This window comes from Lissotriton vulgaris, chromosome 1_1 (assembly GCF_964263255.1).
Source record: "Lissotriton vulgaris chromosome 1_1, aLisVul1.2, whole genome shotgun sequence".
In the NCBI taxonomy this organism is placed as follows: Eukaryota; Metazoa; Chordata; class Amphibia; order Caudata; family Salamandridae; genus Lissotriton; species Lissotriton vulgaris.
Window position 1 is genome coordinate 1,325,076,589 of NC_141685.1, and position 21,642 is coordinate 1,325,098,230.

At 44.2% G+C, this 21,642-nt stretch overlaps 1 protein-coding gene across 1 annotated transcript in view; it reads right to left on the reverse strand.

Moving 5' to 3' along the window:
* Nucleotides 1-5,994: 5,994 nt before the first annotated feature.
* The window catches only part of LOC147749093 (17-beta-hydroxysteroid dehydrogenase type 6-like), a 49,592-nt gene continuing 33,944 nt past the window's right edge, over nt 5,995-21,642 (reverse strand). Inside the window, exons 3-5 of the mRNA XM_086966047.1 lie at nt 14,606-14,864; nt 7,892-8,055; nt 5,995-6,875 (exon numbers count right to left, since the gene is read on the reverse strand). Of these exons, the coding sequence (XP_086822173.1) occupies nt 6,664-6,875; nt 7,892-8,055; nt 14,606-14,864 (635 nt within the window). The 3' untranslated portion in view covers nt 5,995-6,663. The remainder of the gene's footprint in view (nt 6,876-7,891; nt 8,056-14,605; nt 14,865-21,642) is intronic.

Sequence of the window (21,642 nt, forward strand, 5' to 3'; positions counted from 1 at the left end):
ATCTTGCAAACCTCAAACTTTGACTAAAAACACATTTTATCACATTTCTGTGATAGAAAGCTCTGGAATCTGTGGGGAGCTACAAGTTTTCTTTCACTCAGCATTCCCCTAAGTCTTCTGATAAAAATGGTACATCACTTGTGTGGGTGGGTAGGCCTACTGCCTGCGACAGGAAACGTCTCAAAATGCAACATGGGTATATTACAATTTTCCACCCAAAACTGCCCCGGAGTCAAATGCAGCTCGGGACGGGGCCAAGTGTTCCCCTCCCCTTAATAAAGAATTTGGGCTCTAGTAGATGGGGTCCCCCGGGCCAAAAATAGCTTAAGGATGGTGGCTGCGCCCCACCCACTCCACAATTATTAAATTAGGCCCCATGGGGATGGGTCCCCAGGGCCAAAAACGGCTTGGAGAGGGGTTTTTCACATCCCATTCCATTAATTAAACAATGCCGCCCGAGTCACCATTTTAGGTTTTTTTCTCAATCCCACAGGAGTCCTGAGGGATTGAAGGGAAAAAATTATGTTTTAAAATGTTGTCCCCGGGAACGGGGGTGGGGGGCCTTCTGAGTCCATCCCATTGGGCCTAGGAGGGAAGAGTATGCATGCCCTGCCCCCTTATATTATTTATTTTATACAAGTTCAGGACTGGGGATTAGGTCCCAGAGGCCTGTAATGGTTGACAGCAACATTTTTCTCATGCTGCTGGCAGCCAATCAAAGTGCTCACTCCTGCAGGAGTCTTACTCCTGCAGAAGTGAGATGGCCTAAGGGACAAAAAGTTCCCTCGGCCAATCAGAAAACTTAAATTGGCACTCCCACGAGAGTCTTACGAGACTCTGCGGACCCAACAGTCCAGATATACAAATATTTTGTAACACTAATTTGTCAAAAACTACAATACAGATTTATACCAAATCACATAAAGTACAATCTCTGGACCAAGATCTAGCCTTCGGTCAATTTGGTGTAATTCCATTCAGCAGTTTTTGCCGCAGTACTGCCTAAAGAAGTCAATGAAAAATGCATTGGGATTTTGCGTTTTGGGATCCCCTTTTTTCCCGGCCCACACTTAACATATCACCCTGAAACGTTTCATGGACAAACTAAGGAAAAAATATTTTGGAATGTTTTGTGGAAATTTGTCAAACAGTGCCAAAGTTATTAGCAACACAAAAAAATGCATTTGCTATGGAAACGCTAACCTAACTATAACTACCCAGTGGTGACTGCCTCTGGGAAATATATATAGTCCTCAACATGCTAACGCAAGCAACGCAAGCAGTCATAAATGTCAAATGTATGTGTAGCACCTTAAAGCTAGCCAGAAAAGCTTGCTTTTTAGTGCTGCAGATGCCAGAACAGCAATGATTCCTAATGCCAGCACTGCCTTCAGCTGCAAGCTGTAAATCATTTTTAGGTTTTGCCTAGCCAATGCGTACGAAGTACGCATGCGCTAGGAAAAACTTAATGATGTCTGTGTGTGGGGACTGGACCGTCCCCACTCTCTCATTGGCTAGCTCCATAAATGGAGGCTAGCCATTGGGAGAAGGCTCTGTCCGTCAATCTCGGAACAGATTCGGGGGCGTTCCCGAGAATTTTTGGCTTTTGGCGACGTCACGCTACGTCAGCCAAAAGCTCTCAGGAACGCCCCCGAATCTGTTCCGGCATTGACGGCACCCGGAAGAAGTCCAGGTGAGTGCTTGCTTTTATTTTTTGGCCGTTCCCACCCCCTCTCCCGCTCTCCGTGTCTCCAGCCCCGTTCCCGCCCCCCTCCCACTGCCTCTCACGCTCTCCATGTCTCCGGCCCCGTTCCCACCCCCCTCCCGCTCTCCGTGTCTCCGGCCCCGTTCCCGCCCCCCTCCCGAAATGAAAAACAGCAAAATCAGGAGGAGACGAAGAGCGGTTTAATGGTTTAAAGTACGAAAATATAAAAGAAATATACGTGGCTTAGTGAGAGCGCACGCTTTTTTTAGCATGGATTGTGTAAAACACTCTACTAGATTTGCGGTCAGCATTACTGTCACTACAGCCCCCGCGTACTTCACCTTTCACTAAACCCTGCTCACAAGGCTTGTGCAACGCGCCCCTGAGACCAGATCCTGCGAAGTATGAGATCGGCAGGGTTGCTGTGGAGCGTGTATTCCGTGCTCCCTCTGGGCCCGCTGTGGGGCTCCCGGCCAGCCCCACTGCGCAATCATTCTGCTGTTAAAACATAACGATCAGCGTAAGACACTTCTTTTAAACGTTTGATGCTTCCTGGTAGAATTTTGCCAGAGTTTGGAGCAAAGTTCGAATATTTCTAGACTTGAGGCGTAATTCAATGGGTACCCCTCGGTCTTGAGACCATCACAAACTCTGGGAGTTTGCGTAAATATTCTATATTCCCCAATACGGGAATGTGGCAGGTGTAGAAGTGCACATGCGGAAATATAATCCATCCATGCCCTAAACAATTTCCCTTTGTTTCTGTCGGGAAACTGCTCTCCCCTCTCCTTGCACCTCCACCAGTTTCAGAGGATTGCTTCTTTTTTTGTTGTTGCAGTTTTGTATAGCGCCACTTGGACATGAAAGTACTGAAGCGCTTTACAGGAGCACCAGTCGCATTTCACAAGAACACATTAATCTTAGGTGAGTGCAAGGAGATTACGTGATTGGCTCAGAATGGTGAGCTGACGCCAAGAGGGGAACCTGGTTCCCCAGCGGTAAAGTCGGCAGCTCTGGATCTTGCTCCACATCCTTCCCACACAAAGACAAGCACCGATTGGCATTCATTAATGGCTGAGTGTGCCCCTAACTAATAAATAGCAATCACTGAAAGAAACAAAACAAAACATAGAAGTTGATCCCTCGTCACTTCTGCTTCTGTTTCAAGTGCATTTGCAACTTTGTGGGAATTTACAGAGGACTGCATGAGTGCCCCAAAAGAAAACGCAGTAATTTATGTGCGACCCTCCCAAAGGTGTAAGAGGACATACTGTGCTCCTGTAGATGCCTTGACATCTTTACAGTGGAAATATGACAGAGAATGCCACAACCCCCTTCGTCGCAAAGGGAGGCATTCTTTACGGTGAAAAGATGATGGAGCATGCCCCGCCCCCTCCCCCCCAACAATAAAGACTGTCATGTCTATATGGCATGAGCAACAAGAAATTGTCTGAGGAGAAAACTTCAATACCCCAAATCTGACAAAAATTCACTCAAAGGCCCACATGCATCATTGTGTCATTTTGCATTTCTTAATTTGCGAAAATTAAGGAATCGCAAATTAAGAAGTGCAAAATGCTATGCATCATTTTTTTCGGTATTTCTTTGTGATTCGGTAAAAATCGCAATTTTTACCGAATCCCAAAGAAATACCGAATTCTTAAGTTAATTTTCGCAATTCCCATTGATTCCTATGGGCCAAAAGGCCCATAGGAGTCAATGCAAATTGCGAGTGGCACTTAGAAAATTTCATGGGTGCAGGCGGGGGGGTCCAAAGGACCCCCCCATGCACCCCTGAAATGTATTTTTCGCATCATGTTTCACACACACATGTCCTAAGGACATGTGTGTGTGAAACATGAATGTTGAAAAAAAAACATTTAAAGCATTTTAAACACTTTTTCCAAATTTACCGAGTGGTTCAACCACTCGGTAAATTTGGAACCCTAATTGCGAATTTCCACTTGTCAAAGTAAAGATGCATTGCTTTTAAGAAGTCGCACATCTGCGACTTCTTAAAAGCACCCGCAATTTTAGAACTCGCAACAATGTTGCGAATTCTAAAATTGCTTCATGCATCCCAAAAAGCACTTTTGCATTCGCAAACGGCCGATTTTAAGTAATCGCACCGTTTGCGACTACAAAAATGCTTGATGCATGTGGGCCAAAATCACATGCACATAATCTGAGGGTAACTGTACTGACCAACAACTCAGTGTGTAAACAAAACAACAGTGAATGGAAATTTGAAAACAATTTATTAAAAGGGTTTTGTAGCTAGTTTAAAAACTCAATTCATACAAAGATGTGTGCTTGTGTCAATAACCGAAAACAATACACATAAAACCACAACAAATGCAATTACAATAAACAATACAGAAGAACTACAATACGAAAGTAACAAAAAAGACACTAGTTTTTGCCATTGAAAGCCAAATCCATATCATAAATCTTAAAGATGAACCCTGACATGTTAAGTAAACACAGCAATTGGGACCTCTGTAAATGAGTTACAAACGCGAGAATCTGAAATTGTGTCCTTCCTGGCCATTTCTTTAGCACAAGAGGCTGACCTTGGTTGTTCTGGGTGTGTGGGTGTGTGTGGCTCTGGGTGTGTGGGTGTGTGTGGCTCTGGGTGTGTGGCTCTGGGTGTGTGGGTGTGTGTGGCTCTGGGTGTGTGGGTGTGTGTGTGGCTCTGGGAGTGTGTGGCTCTGGGTGTGTGTGTGGGGGGGGCTCTGTGTGGCTGTGTGTGGGGGGGGCTCTGTGTGGGTGTGTGTGTGGGGGGCTCTGTGTGGGTGTGTGTGTGGGGGGGCTCTGTGTGGGTGTGTGTGTGGGGGGGCTCTGTGTGTGTGTGGGGCGGGGCTCGCTGCGGGTGTTTGTGTGTGTCATTTGCGAGAGATTAAGCTATTGGCATTGTAAATGACAATGCCATTTATTTATGTTTAAAAAAAACAAATAAAAATAATGTCAAGAGCAATGCCAATAGCTCTAACTTTAACAAAGGCAAAACCATTGCATTGTAAATGCTTGTTCTATTTTGAGTCCTATAATAGAACACGGAATGCAGCCCTGGTCATTCCCAGAAATATTTTATCCTTCATTCAATCTCGTGCTTCCTCACAACAAATCCACGCTTTGTCCACGGCTGTATCAATTTTTGTATCATCTTTCGCGTCTTCCTACTTCTCTGTGTTTTTCACAATTTTGCTTAAAGTCACAAAAATTGGGTTTCTGCCCAAAAATCTTCCAAGTTTTTTTTGGTTGCTTATTTCCTCACTACATCATGCTTCGCTTTTAATCATTATTTTATCAACAATGTCGGTTTTATCACTGTTGGCGAATCACATTCACATTACGCCTTTTTGAGATTTGGAACACATTTCAGTTCTACATTACATTTAACTGCACGCCCTCCACACTAAACTTTTCCCTTCCATCTGTGGGTCTCGGAAACCCCAACTTTTTATTCCAGCAATACTTTCCTGCTCCAGAGTTTCTATGATTTCCCAGAGTTTCCTAAGCAAATAGTTAATTCTTCTGTTTCCTTTTAGCTAGGAAATCTTGAGAAGACCTCGCGAATGAACAGAATATAAACCAAATTTCACATGTAAGTAGAGACCACTGTCTTCCTTTTGTCTTTGTATTTCATTTAGAAATACATTTTATGTATATCAGGGTAGGGACATTCAAAAAGGTTAGCCATTCAGGAACTTTATAGTAATCTCCTGGAAGCTGATTGGCTATTTCAGACTGAACAGTGTCTAGTTCTGGCATATTTGAAGAGTGAGGATTTTTCATTAAGTCCACCGACTTTACCAGCATGAAAGCACAAGGTTGTCAGATGTGGGGTGTGGAAGATGGATACTAGAAACAACTACCACAGAAGCTAAAGGCTTATTGGGGAAAGGTTGGATATGTCCTAATTTTGCCAAAAAGTGTGTTCTTTATATTTCACAGTGTGAGGACAAAGGGCCCAACATAAATCTTGGTGGACGGGTTACTCTTATACAACAGTGATGGATATCCCTTCCACCAAAATATAAATCCCATAGGATATAATGGGATTTATGTTTTCGGTGGATGGGATATCCGTCACCGTTATGATGCAGTAACCTGTCCGCCAAGATCTAAATCATGCCCAAAGGCAGTTCCTGGAATTTCAAAGGTTTCTTTTGAAATTGGACTTTTAACTATGATAAAAAAATATTTTTAGAGAAGCACTACATTTTACAAAGAGCACCATATTGGGGGTTGTGCAGGTATCTAATTGAAAAAAACCTCCTTCAAAATTAATAGAAAGCACCTTTATTAAAGAATGTGATGATTATGCATGCTAATTAAACACATTGAAATATGGTCCATTATGGTACTGTTTCGTAAAACAATAATGCAGCCAGGGTGCTTAAGGATGGAGACAATAAAAAAGCATAAAAAGATAATCAGTTGATGTAATACAAAGAAGATTGCAAGTATCTCTACAAGGTGGCCATCTACACAATCATGCAGCTTTACATACCACCATGGAATACCCCCACATTCTTTTAAAAAACAGTAGAAAGGAAAGACAGTGTAGCAGACGGAACTTGGTACAAGAAGGTTTCAAGTACTTTCTGAAGAGTGAAGGAGAAACTCAGCTGCAAGTTGATAGAAGGCTGTTGAGTAATCGGGAACCACTGAGAAGAAAAAGCTTGCTTGAAGGTTATGGCTCTACTTAGTTGGAAAATTCAGGAAGAGACTTGGCTTTATGTAGCAAGCAGATATCACCAGGCAAATGTACCCTTGGTCTTCTCTTGTTTACCATAGGAATATGAGCCAGGTTTGTTCCAGCTCTATTGGCCGAGTGACGGGAAGTTTTTAATACTGAAGAAATAACCTACCAGTTAACCAGTATAGAATGCTGATGTTACATATATTTCTGGTAGCAGCCATTTTCAAAGATGTTCAGTAGATGAGACCGTTCATTGTCCAGGGTTTGGGCTTGAGCGGGTCAACACATAATCCATGATGATGGTAGGAAAGTATGAGAGGGGGAGATTTAGAAACTTGCAGTCCCAGCCAGATGAGTAGCGTGTCCGCGGGTAGACGGCTATGACAGAGTGCTGCAAGGAGTCCACCACAAGGTGCAGGTTAGAGCTGCCTTTGGTCACCTGGTCAATAACGTTTTTGCAGTCTGCAAATAGAAGACTTAAGAATCAGATCACACCAATGAGATAAGTCTACTGGCTTCTCCTTGAAGCCAGAATACACTTTCAAATGTCTCTCCTTTTCGACACTGCCTTGCATTTCAGTCTAAAATAAACTCTGCATCCCAAGAGGAAAAAGAAACACCAAATGCAAATCACATTTGCCCCTTGAAATTCCAAAAAATAACACACAAAAAACACTGTCCCACAGCTTTTGTCAACCAGTGGAGTGGTGTGGCTCACTGGTTAGAGGCGGCAGACCCGTAAGCAGAGGACGGCCCGGGACCAGGGTTCGATTCCCGACGCGGCAGGGTCGTGGACCATGGTCAGCGGACTCGATAATTCTTGCCTCGGTGCCTACTCCAGCCAGGGACCACACTCGGCAACTCTGGGCATTAGCTTGCCTCATCTTCACAACGGCCTCCCCAGACCCCCGGGGATGCTTGGTCGCACCTTAGAGATACCCATTAGGGACCATCTCTCAGGGTGAGCCAGGACGGGTTCCCCAGCGGTCGAAGCGCGGAGATACTCCTCCGGGAGTCGATTCCTAGCGCTATATAAACCCACAATTAAATTTTAAAAAAAAATTTAATTAACCACCAAGACTTTGTAACATCCTGCCTGAGGATCTTAAAGACTAGCAACAGTGCATTTAACTACACTTAAATTCATATATGGTAGTATTTCTTGTTTTTTGGGAAATGCACACGGCTAAGTTGAATAAAAAAGAATTATGTATTGAAGTGCAATTCTATTGTTCCATTCTCTGACATCAATTTGTTTTTAATCCATCATATGGCACTAGTTCAGTATTGTGTTTTAAAGCACCAACTTCATTGTTAATTCCTTCTATAATACCTTAGGTATTTTATCCCATGGCAGTAACCTCTACATACTGTAATGCAATTACTGAACATCAGTGCAAATATTTATCAAACACACTTTAGATAAAAGGAGACATTTTGTAACCCCACTTCTCATAGCAGATGTGCAGTGAACTCACAGGCGTTGAAGTACTGCTCTCCGTAGCTCTCTTTTACGTCCTTTGGCACGCGGGCCCACACGGCCTGGAAATTCTCCTCTACGATTGGCTTGGTTGCAATACCTGTTTTAAAAGCGCCGGGCTCCACAATGGAAACTTTTACCCCAAATGGACGAAGTTCGCGCCTAACACAAAATGGACAGTGCACAGAACATTTTAATTAATAAATCTGAAAAGCAAGGCACTATGTGAGAAACTGTACTGTATGTATATATGGAAATTTGCTAATAAACTGTTGAAAAAAAAAAAGCTTCAAGCAAAAGCCTGCACCACAGCACTTTCTTTGAAAGCATGGCGCCACCTCGGATGTTAAAACAAAAAGTAATGGAGCAGGAACTCACCATTTAAATTAAAAAAAACCTCAGTAGGGTCCGAACACCAAGGGATTTTTTCTCTGTAGAAGACTGTCGCATTTTTCTCTCTTTTTTACAGTGTGTGTGGCAATGTGAACCACAGCTAATCCAATTAGTTTTAGGATCCAAGTCTGTGAGCCCATTCTGAAAGGGAGTTAGTTCTTCCAGTTCTTAGTCCTCAATTAGATGATGTTCAGGAATGATGGGTTATAGGATGATAATGTCCCTCTGCATGGTGCACAGTTGTGCCCCCTCCCTGAGTGCCCAACTGCATGTATCTGGTGTCCTGATTTTTGTTTCCCGCCTCTTACTAATCTAGCCTGTGCTCTAAGGCCTAGGCCTCTTGTTTGACACGGGTGTGGTCCTGGACACAGAGGAACAGGCAGGAGTGTAGCTCAGGCAGAAAGACGGGGAGGGGTGTGAGCTTCAGATTTTCAGACAACCACACTTGCATGTAATGTTAATCATTATATGAGAAGCACCGCATGAGGGGACTAAAGGGCCAGTAGAAAGGTAAAGGAGTGCAGATGACCCTGCCACGAGGAGTATCACTCTATACCAGTGTTTCCCATTTTTTTTAGACCCAAAACCCATTTTTAGAATGACAGTTAGGCAACTCTCCTAATTTTAATTGAAATGTTGAGGGGCGATTTCTTAAATGTAACTCATGCATTGTGTGGTAGCATACTGTCATTTCCAGACAGCACATTTTCTATTGAAGTGCCACTAACTTTGCACAGGCTTACTGTTTTACTGATAAACCTACATAGTGCACAGATAATAATTTGTGGAAATCGGGTTTCTGTAAATATCATTTATGCATCATCAAGTAAAATGCTTTCAATTGTTCCTATTAAAATCTCTGTTTCCGTACACTTCAGAATTATGAGAAAATGTGCTTCATTTTTGATTTTTCTACCTGCCGAATGAATACAGTTCATTTACAGGTATCAATTGCTGTGTGTTGCAAAAAAACTATGGTGCACATTACGATAGTAGTGAAACCACCACCGGCAACCTGCCAGTGGCGGTTTCACCGCCATCGTCAAGCACTACTCCGCACGCTAAATTATGAGGCAGGCGGTGTGCTGACGGATGCAAAGTCCGTCCACCACGGGTCTGCCACCCCACCCCACCCGCAACTACAAAATGGTGGCGGTGCCTAGCAGGCACTGTCCGCCATATTACGATGCTGCATCCGCGGCAACCGGTGTATGGCGGTTCATCCGCCATTCACAGCCTACGGAGATGTACTTTGGGGGCCTGTTGTAACCCCCTTGAGGTGGGTGTGAACTGTGGGGGTACCTATGGTATCCCCCTACATTTCCTTGCATCAGGTGGCAGGCACCGCGTGGTGCCTACAATGTAGTGCAGGGAAATGCAAACAGTGCATTTCTGACATTGCGGCGGGTCTGGCAGCCAGTAGCACCCGCAGCAATGTGAGAGATACACGATGCGACTGACACGGTGGTGGTTGCATCGTAATCTTATGTGCAGGACTGCCGCATTACAGACAGCTGTTCCCAAGCCCTGGCACGATGGCGGACGGCGGAAGTCTGTCCGCCATTGTAATGAGCCCCTATGTCACTCTTTGCTGCACTCCAGCAAGTTTGTCGCATAATTCACTTTAAAAACTCCCTCAGTTTACAGGCCGAGAAAGAAAAGTAAATGTCAATCCCATAAGCAGCAATTTGTCAGGAGACATATAGCGTGTCTTTGAAGCACCAAATGTGAAAGATACAGCATTGAAGGCATCTTTATTTATTGCTCGGACATTTGTGATCCACCAAAAATCGGCTGGCGACTCACCAGTGGGTTTGTTGTGGGACGCAGCAGGGCCCACTTTTAGCTTCACATTTTAGCTGGACATCTTTTTCTAATGGTGACTTTTACATGTTTTTCACTTACACAATAATGTACTGAGAAGCTATTTGGCATACAATTTCTTTTTTTTTTTAGAGAGCATTATTATTATTTTGCTTGTACACTGTGTCCAAGGATAGGCCCATGGAGCGCGATGCCCTTGTATTTGGTTGTCGGTTTCGAGACAGCTTTAAGGCTCCAGCCACACCATCATATCAGCTCTGCACCTTTGACACAGTGCGATTGGAACAGTGCTTTTATTATATAAACAATACAAAAAAAATTGATGGACTGGAGTGTTGAAGCATTGGAAACATTCACCCCCAGCCACAGATCTGGGTTTAATCCATCTTCATTTTGCTCCCCATGTCAGCCCATGTTGCATTGTGTGCCCTAAATGGCTAACGGTATGCCCAGACTTGGGTCCCTTGCTCGCTGCAACACTGGATTCAAGCTAACCAGGCTGATGAGGAGTGATACCCCAACCCCGATCCCTGGATGCTTGTTTCCGGTCAAGGAAGGACACGGCTTGGCAGTTTGGACTGTTCCCATGATGAGCGGGGCCAAGACCGATTTGCATGTGGCTGGGTTCAACTGGAGTGGCATAGTGAGCAAAAGAACAATGGATTTAACCCAGATCTCTTGACTGGGGGTGAATGTTTGTTTTATTCAGCATTCCGCCTATCATTTGTTGCTGCATCACTTTATTATATAAACCAGCTCTGCATTACATTCAGCAGAGCAGCACTTCTACAGGTTTGTCCTGGAATGCGAAGCACTGCTGCTGAAATACAGTCCTGTTGAATCTGCCCTCTATCCTGTAAAGGACGATAACCTGTTTCCCACAGGCTGACTTCCTGATACATCACACTCAGGCAAGGGGAGTTACTAGGAGTGAGCGGTGAAATCTGCTCCACCAGTGGAGTTTGCAGAGTTTTTGCTGGTAGCAGCCTCAGACGTAGATGGCTCTGCTGGCCCCAGTAAGTCCTCCTGGTATTACGTTAATATATATTTCACTAACTTTTACTGCCCTATTATTTCCATTTCCTAATTTAAATTTTTCCCAAATCATCTTCATTTTATCTGTTTCAAAATTATTGTTATTGCTCCATTACCTACTAAAATTGTTATTTATATTTCTAGTGTGTGTTTTCTTTTTTACATCGTATCAAACTGCCTCTGACTCTGTATTAGTCTATCTGTAGCTTGCTTTCTTCTGGTGGTTTTCCACTCCGCTTTTCCTCTCCCTTTATATATTTTGTGAATTTCCAAGTGATGGTACTATAAGACTCAGAGAATCCATTGGTTCTACTACTAGCACTAATTGTAGTAAGGACTCCTTACTACTACTAGTACTAGTAGTACTAATCTGCTGTGCAGATTGCATGCCCAAGTAAGGTATTCTACGCATGTTTATTGAGATGAGAAGGCTTTCTTTTACTGTCTCATGCTCAGTCAGTAAATGATGGTCACTCACGTTGGACACCACAAAGTGGTGTATTTTACTTTCTCGTCTAGGCTTAGTACTTTTTTTATTAGCAGCAGGTGATGGTGAACACTGAACAAACTGATTATCGTGCACCATGGCTTGAAGGAAGTATAAGGAGGAGGACGGCACCATTATGTTCCAACCAAGAGAGACCTCATGTCCAATTGTCCACCCAGTTGGCCACTTTTTTTCTTCTTTAAAAAATATCAGATGCACCAATAGCTCTAGCCACTGAGTCCAGTTCTTTGGGTTGTCCTCTTCTTGAGAGGCTGTTCGAAAATTGCACCCAACAAAATGACCAACCTGATATTTTGTTATTTTTGATAGGACATACTGTCTACTCTACTCTAGTATCCGAATTGTAGATAGAGATGTGTGTGGTGTATGTATTATTATGTATTTTCAATCTTTTTGGAAACTCCCCGGAATTCCGCGGAGTGAAACTCCAAGAGCTCCACCCAGGGTTAGGAGTTACCAATCCCAAACCATCTGGCAGAGGGTACTCCCACTATGCTCTCGATAGTATAGGTAGTGTTAGGTAGGAGTATAATAGTATAATCATATAGTAATGTTATGATGGTTGAATTGTTCATCTTTTTCACCATTTTTGTAATGCTTTGCATCCTCTCCCTAATAATTGCAGCAGACTCTTTTAAACAAAAATACAACTGCTTCAATAAATGCTTGTGAAGCCAGTTTGAATCTTTCTTGGGTTTACCTTGGGCATGCAAAAGTAAACAACAAAAGGTTAGATCTATTTCAACAATTTCCTTGGGGAATAAAGAGTGCTCATGTTTGAGGCTGCAGATACCATCTATCACCCTGGCAAGTTTAGGGGTTCAGATGGGCCACTGTGAGCTAACTAGGAATTAGGTCAACATTTCCTGATGCTATGTATGAAACGAGTTCCCATATTCCGATGTTTATGTTGTCCAGATACACTGTCCTACTTAATGTGTAGGAACCGTATAACAGGTTGCGACCCACAATTTGTGAAGCACTGCTCTAGAAAAAGGCTGAGTCTGGAAATTATCTTGAGAAAGACACATGAAAGAAGAACCAACCCAAGCCACTTCTAAAAAACAGACTGAGAATACACATCTCCTGTGTACGATAACTACATAAAAGAGAGAGTTGTTAACCTGCTTGTTGTTCCAGTTCCAAGTTCTCTCTGACCAGGGAGGGGGGTGCTCCACATGGTACACAGAGGACTACTGTTCAACTAGGGATGGAGACAGTCAGCTTTTCAGAGGTGAGGGGATATCATATAGTGTGTGATCTGAAGGATGAACCGTCTCCCTTTCCTGGTACGCCTGTGGAAAACCTGACCTGTCAAAGAGGGAGGGAGCAAGTAAACCCCATAGCTGTTTGCCAGCATGGAGAAGAGAAGTTAACTATGAATCAGTTCTGGTACATCAACTAGAGACTCGCAAGAACATGACCTTCTGCTCTGAGCCCTTTTTACATCTGAACTGGAGGGGTTGCAAACTGCTGAAGAGTGTCCAAGTGGATCGCCCCAAAGAAACCTGCCTGCTGCTGGTCTTTGGCAATTGCCTAAAGTGTTCCCAAAATGACCTCTGCTCTTGCAGACCACGGCACATTCGCAAGTGTACTCAAGCGGCCTGCACTGCTGAAGAACTGACCCGAACCAAAGACCAAATGCAGACTGATCCTCACTCGACCCCCTGAAGGTCTGTCCAACAGTGCCACCAACTCAATGTCCAGTTAACTTATTGTGTGCTCAGAAGAGGACAGCTGATCCGAAGTCATTTGCACTTGTGCCTGCTGTCACGTCTGAACTTCACTGGGTGACCCTGCATTTGCTCCCAGATTCAAGGCAGTCGGCCAGTGCCCATGTGTCTGGTGTTTCTTTTTGCACTGATAGGAGGACATGGACTGAATTACAAGGAGGCCTAACAATGCCTACCAGAAATGCTCATTGGTGAAATATTTCGTATTGAGAGACTGATGGTACAGCTCTACTGGGGGGGGTAAGAGAGATGAGGGGGAAGGAACTGCACCTTTTCCTAAGACACATACCAGAATTAACCTAATGCTAGGGAAAAATGATGAGGGGAGGTGGAGTTATCCCTGACCGCAAGACACTGGTGCTGCTCGAGATTCAGAGTACCAGAATCTTTTATTGTGTATTAATATGTTTTAAAATGTATTAAAGTATCTTTCTTTTATAAAGATAAGCACTTGGCTGGACAATCGAGTCATTACGCTACTCTGTGTATGTTGACTGCTGAGCTTGCTGTACCCCCATAATAAATTACCCGAGAAGCCCGTCACCTTGCCCATGACGACCACTGAGAATCAGTCGCTGAATGATTTGTACTTATTCCAATCTGCAAAGCCATTGTAGGAAGGACCCCAGAACATTAGACACAAACAAACCCCAACAGCTGAGGCCCTATTAGCATCTTCTTACTCCATGGCCCCTAAAAAGGGTCTGGCAATGTGTCAAGAAAATCTGCGAACGTGATTATTTTCATAAAGTATATAGAAACATTCAATGCGACGACTGGGCTAAAACCCAAGATCACTGCTGTGAAGTTCTAAGTTCCCTCAGCAATCCAAGATGGCGTCTCAAAAGCTCTGCAAACCATACTGAGCGTACAGTGATACTAAACTGTAAATTACCTCACCATTGAGGGTGAAATTAAGCATTTGTAGCACGGAAAAAAAGATTGTAACAAATGTATGGATTTCATTCTTCTTTGGGAGGAGTTTGCAACTCACTGAGAGTAAGCCTGTTTGGTTTTCACTTTTTAAAGACCCAAGCCTATTTTTAAAAGCATTCTGTTTTAACTCACAATTGTATTTATCCATTGGCGATAATTCTGTGAAAAAAAGTTGTTTGACATGCAAAACAAATTAAGTTGCACCTTTGGATCCAACCTGCATTGCTCTGCAATGATTAATCGATTGTTAACAATTACTTGTGCAAGCACTTCCCTTGCTTACCTCAGGCTGTCTGAGAAGGCCTCCACTCCATATTTGGAAGGGCTGTACCCTCCACCAAAGAGTGCGATTCTGCCCAAACCACTGCTTACGTTGGTGATCCTGCCCGTGGCCTGCCTCACGAGGGGCAGCAGATTCAGGGTCACGTCGATCATGCCCAGCAAGTTCACGTTGATCACTTTTTCGTAGTCCTCTTTGGTTAACCACTCATTGAGCCCAATGGGGAAGCCAATCCCGGCATTGTTTACCAGTCCCCAGAGTCCTGGTGGGAGAGAAGAGAGATAAATGGTTACAAATGGACCTGAAACCAGAAGCTTAGTTGTGTGTTTGGAAATGGTGAAAAGAGCAGGCAGCAGAAAGGGGGATCGACTTGGGCCGAGCCTAGCCCTTCTTCCTTCGATGTAGCTAAGATCTCCAACTCTAAAAGCCCAATCCATCCCACACTGAGTTGGGCACGTCAGAGGGCCTAGACCTAAGAGTGCTCTAGGAGGCTCATTACTGAGCCCAAAGCCTCTGTCCTTCCTGAAAGCCTGGGGACGTAGGTAAATGTGTAGCACCACCATTTCCTCCATCTCCCTCCTGAGCTGTGTGAATTCCACACTTACTTTATCTTTTGTAAAATACTGTCACAAGAATCCGTTAAGTGTGAATGGATAAGCCACTGTCAAAGGTAGATGCAAGTGTAGCCCTCGCTGCCTGGAGACTGCTAAGGATTGATTGTTTTGGGTGCATTGAGGGTCACTTTACTAGGAAGGGCCACAGATCTGTAATACCAACATAGTGTGATAGTTAGGGTGGGGAGTATCTGAAGTGAAGTTATGTTAAGGTTGTGTTATTTTTCTATGCAGGTCTTACTGATTGATTGATTGATTGATTGATTGATTGATTGATTGATTGATTGATTGATGGAACATGTGTGGAGGCTGAAAGCAGTGTCTTGATTGGACACATTTAGAACGTAGGAGAGAGGTGTGTGTGACTTGCCTCGCTTCTGCCTAAGTTATACTTGTTCTATGCAAGGAACACTTACATACAGACGCATAAAGACTTACATACCGACGCACTACTTGAGCAGCAGCGGTGCATAGGAAGAGGGGGGAGTTAATGAGAGTGCGATGTTTAAGTTGAGTGTGCACTGCTGGTGAACATGTGCTTCATTGTGTCCTACTGAGATTTAACTAAGTCTTTTCATTGTGCAAAGCGCCAAACAATGGAATTCGTTAATAAAATTTTAGGTTTAGATTTATTGTCACATTACCAGTAGCAGAATATAATTTAAGACACTACCCACAAATAGATAAGATGCATAAAAGTCCAATCTTGTTTGTCCACCTTCCTCATAAGTTTATGTGAGGGTTTGTACAGAGAGTTTTGGGAACCGCAGCAGGTACAAGTACAGCTGAGCATAAGATAAGGGAGGATAAGTGCCTTAACCAGTTCGTAGTTCCTGACCAACCGGAACTGATGAAGATAGCTCCGAGTATCCAGTCAGGCTCCCCAACAGATGCTGCTCCACCTAAGATCTTTAGGAACCAGTTGGAACTTCTTATAATTCACATCGGACGTTTGGCAGAGCTATCCTTTCAGGCAAGCTATGTGCCCCCTGATTGGAAAACAGCTCAGGTAATCCCGATTAAAAAAAAGGCCAACCTCAACCTGTCCCATTTGGACAATTTTTGCCCTATTTCTCTCCTACCTTTCTGCGCTAAAGTGGTGGAGAAAAATGTCAATGCCCAGATAGGTAAATATATGGAAGAATGCCAACTTCTCCACCCCTCACAGTCAGGCTTTAGAGCCTACCACTCCACGGAATCGGCTCTGCTTTTCTCCACAGAGCTGCTTCGTAGGAAAATAGATGAAAGGCAGACGGCCGCTCTGCTGCTGCTAGACCTTAGTGCGGCATTCAATACCGTCTCGCATCCTTTACTACTTGCCCGCCTCATGGAGGCAGGGGTTGTGGGGCCGGCTCATGATTGGCCATGTTCGTTCCTTGCGGATAGAAGGTTCCAAGTCCACTGTCCCCCCTTTAAATCGGAGGCACGATCCTTAAAGCAAAGGGTTCCACAGGGTTCTATTCTGAGCCCTACTTTATTCAATCTCTATATGGAACCCCTGGCGAAGATAGTGGAAGCTCACGGGGTGGAGATGGTGTCCTACGCAGACGGCACTCAGTTGGTGGTGACCCTATCCCCACCCCTGGAAGAGGAGGCGGCCAACTTCTCCGACTCTCTAGGGGAATTAGCTGGCTGGGAGCAAAACCGAGCTTCTAGTGATGGGGAAGACACCGTCAATCTGGTCCTCAGCGTGGTGGCCACCCGAACTAGGGCCCACTCCCAACCCCTCTGAGCAGGTGAAAAACCTGGGTGTACGACTGAACGTCAATCTTTCCTTTGAACAGCTTATCAGAGGGGTTGCAGGCAAGTGCTATGGCATTCTAAAAAGTCTTCGTAAAACCTTGGACCTACTCCCCACTACTGGTAGGAAAACGCTAATACATACCCTTGTCACCTCCCATCTGGACTATGGGAACTCACTGTATATCGGTCTGAGTAAGAAAGGACTGCACCAACTTCAGTGCGTTCAGAATGCGGCTGCCAGGCTGGCACTGAATCTTCCCCGGAAGTCGTCCGGGAGCCGTGCCTTAGCCACCTTGCATTGGCTTCCCATCCGGGAACGGATTGTGCTCAAAACTATGTTTATGGCACAGCGCATTGCACAGGGAAAGGGACCTATATATCTTCAAAATATGCTGACCATGTATCGTCCTAAGCGGCTACTGAGATCCCTAGGTAGTATGCTCTTCCAGGTCCCGCGTATTTATAGAGCACAGATGGGCGGTCGCTCTTTTAGACACCTTACCAGTAAACAGTGGAATGCACTTTCGATTGAGCTCCGTATGGAACCACCACGGAAAAACATCAGACGATGGGAGTACCCCAGGGGTCCAGCCTTAGCCCGACATTATTCAATGTCTACACTGCGCCCCTGAATAAACTAATATCATCCTTTGGCATAGATGTAGTAGCATATGCCGATGATACTCAGTTAATACTGGTTACGGATAGGGACAACCAGTCATGGGAAGAAACATTCAAGGAATGTTTAACTCCCACCTTCGATTGGATGCGGAAGAATCACCTAAAATGTAATACAGGAAAAACAGAGATCATTCCGCTAGGCCCAAATAATGACTTTATTCCCAGGCAATGGTGGCCAGAAAGGGCAGAAATACCGCCTCATACAACCATAGTTGCTCGGAACCTGGGGGTCACGTTTGATTCCAATCTTGCCTTCAAGCAGCAGGCAATAAAAGTGGCAGGAATGTGCTTTGGCTTAATCAAAAGCCTGAGGAAATTCTTTGATATACTCCCATTGGAGGCGAGGAAAACTGTTGCAGTAGCGTTGGTAACGTCGCGCTTAGATTATTGCAACAGTTTGTATGCTGGCACAAATAAAGAAGTAACTTACAGGCTTCAGCTAGTGCAAAGCGCTGCTGCCAGATTGGTGCTAAAATGGCCAAAAAGATCGTCAGCCTCAGGGGCATTAAAAGCTCTTCATTGGCTTCCCATTGTAAAAAGGATCCTGTTCAAAGTTTTGATTATAACATTTCGAGCAATGCACAAAACAGGACCACTATATCTACAGAAAAAATTCAAGAGATACTGCCCAACCAGAAGCCTACGATCATCAAATTCCAATACTCTGGTGGTTCCTAGGTTTCGTTTAAAAACCCGTGGAGGAAAGTCCCTGGCAGTACTGGGTGCAAAGGCTTGGAATACTCTGCCTCCTGCCCTGAGAACTCTGGATAAAGAAACAGAGTTCCGCAAAGAATTAAAAACTTCGATATTTAAACTGCAAGATAGCATGGCCAGAACTCTAGTTTGACGCTTGCCTCTGTTTTGGGTCCAACTCTGAGTCACTTTGTCATCTGGTAATTTGCCGGAGGTAGCGCCTAGATGCTCCATTGGAGCGATTGCTGCGCGATATAAATAAAATTTTACATTACATTACATTACATCTGAGGTGAGGTTTTATCAGATATTGAAGACTCACCTATTTCCCAAGTAGTTAGGTCCAACTTCTGGTAAACCCCTTTTTGTGCTCCCCGACGGACAGGTATGAGAGCTTTTTTGGTCTGTATCCATAGCGCACGGACACACTGATCTAAGTCTAACCAGGCGCTTAATAAACTTTATTATTATTATTATTATTATTATTATTATTAAAAGTCATGTGCCTGAAAGCTTTGGGGGAAGCTGACTGCATGCAAACAGTGGCAATGTAAGATTTCTGGATGAGTGACTGGTGTCTGACTGGCTGACCATATGTGCGCTGATGTGTATGAGTGAATGGAAATTTAGAGTAACACTGAATCTCAGAGCTAAAAGGAGAGGAGCGGAGTTTGTGGACACTGCCCTTGGGGCAGTTTATGGGGTCAAGGCCAGCCTGAGTGTCAGGAACCCAACATGATCTTTTATGAGACCTGTTAGATTGGGTCCTTTACTCAAGAGGGCCAGAGGTGAGTGAGGGGTGAAGGCTTGCCTCTTTGCACAAAGTAGATGCCACCTCTCTGCTTACCGACCTACCACCCCAGAGCATTATTAGGAAATGGGGTGGAACTGCACCTGCCCATGATGGAGCGGACGAAAAAAAAGACGCGTGTGGTGTGATGACCAGACTTCATACAGCCTTGTGTTTATGAGAAAGAGGCAGCGCTACTAATGACAAGAGTGTGAAGTTTTTGGATAGTGGGCTTCCAAGCTCTGCCCTGCTGTAGCTACCGAGAGATTGGGACATTTTAAGTTTATAACTCTTTCCTTAATGAAAGTAGTTTTAAGTTTACAGGAAGAATATTCCAAACTATGCTTACATGTTTATCAAAAGATGTCTCTGCTTTCATCCTATGAATTTCCGCCTGACAGATACAACACCTGAAGTAAATTCTGAGGCCTTCTAAATCCAATATGTAGTTTGTTAACAGACATATCAGCGCAGTGGTGTTCCCAGCCCATTCTGAAAGAACTGCCTCTCTCGCTGGACTATTTCAAAGCAAGATAATCACAACACGACAACCTTTAGTCGACACCGCTGATTATGCGGTCTACCCGGGTACTGATTTCTGCACCAACTGCAAGAGTTCTGAAGTGGATTCTGTGCTGAACTGGTAGTCAGTGATTTTTCCAAAAGCTGGCTGAGATGTGGTGTAGGTAGTGTTGTGTGATCATGTCCAGTAGGAGGTAATCAGTTGGGAGGTATCCAGATACGTCTGGTGTGGTCAATAAAGCTTATGATTTAGTACGTTCAGTTAACAGTTGCATGCCAAAGAATAAAAGTATGTGTTATAGAGCTCCATGTGCAGTCCTTTATGTGTCCAGAGCTGGGGTGGACGCTACAACTGGATAGGAGTGCGGGATCTGTGCCCCGATGAAACGAGGCTGCTCTCCCTGGACGTTTGCAATGCTACTGAAAACTCCTCGTGTGTGCCACATGCACCTATTTTGCTGTGAAGCAATTCAAAGTTGGCATGTGTGGAATCAAAGCACCGCTCTAGCTCTTACAAGGCCCTCGAAGAAGGTGAAGACCCTAAAGAGGAGCCCAGTCAGAAAGCCTGCCAGAAGCCTACTGGTAAGGCCGAGAGAAGAGATACTGTTCCACAGCATAACACAGAGCCATCGTCGTCCATACAAAACAAAAAAGCTCAAGGCAGTGAAATACAAGTATGAAGAAGCACTAAAGGCAGCAACAGTTAGGTGCAAGAAAGCGCTAAAGGCAAAGATGCCCAGGCGCAAAGAAACGCTAAAGGCAGTGACAACCAGCTACTGAGAGTATAAGTGCACTTACCAGTGTGAACGAAGGAAAGGCCACTCGACCTCGGAGTGGAACCCCTTTGAGGCCGGTGCATCCAAAGTAGTCAATAGCACCCAATCTGATGAAAAGCCAGTCACAATAGTGACATTTTTGAATGGCTGCAGAAAGGAGCGCCAAGTACGATGCAGCCGCATTCCTAAAAACCACCACCAAGAAGGAGAATATTTGTGCCAGATGGACTGCATGGATCAAAATGTTCAATGACTTTGTAGATGCTCTAGAAGAAGTAGATGACAAAATGATCTCCAAATACTTTAAAAAACCTTGCAGGTGATGCACTGAAAGAAGTCATAAAGAAAAATCACATGCTGATGAAGTATCCTACCGTCCCATCAAAGAAACGTTAGAAGTCAAATTCAATTCAATGCCGAATATTGACTATAAAAGGTAAATTTTCAAAGAGGCAAGACAGCAAACTGGTGAAACAATGAATGAGTTTGTTGAAAGACTTGATAGCCTCATCAAGCACTGTAAGTTCAGTGAATTCAATGACGAACAAGCCATGCGTCTCAGAGTTATGGATGATTACCTCTCTGATTCTTTCAGATGACGCATGCTGAGAGACACATGCACTCTGGAAAAAGTGCTTATGGCTTCAAGAGCTGAGGAACATGCAGATCTACATGCTTCTAGTATGGAAGCTGAAACAGCTCAGAATAAATCCACATGATCATGAATGTAAGCCAAAAGACAAAATGGGGGCCCATAAGATGATCTCTCCGAAGAAAAAAAATTGTGCTTCCGATGTGGATTTGCATTTCCACGTGAAGGTAAATGTCCTACCATTGGACAGATATGCATAGAATGTGAGAAAGAAACCAATTTCATAACGGTCTGCAAAGTAAAAGAGAAACTAAGTGTGTCAATACAGGAAGAGAAAATGGACACAAGAAAGTTCCAGAAGCATTCTAGCCCCGCACACAAGGCCAAACGGCAATATCAATTGAGGCAAGTAGAGTCTAAACAAAGTCGGTCGTCATCAAATTCGTCTCCCAAAGGCTCTTTAACATCATCATCGATGTGACAGTGAACAAGACGGAGGTGCAACGGCGATGTTGACCACAGAACGACGTGCACTTGTAGGGTTTGGATGCTTGCAAAGAAGAGCACAAGTCAAAGCGAGATCACCACATGAAGCAACCAAATTCTTTTGGAAATTGCCACAAGATCAA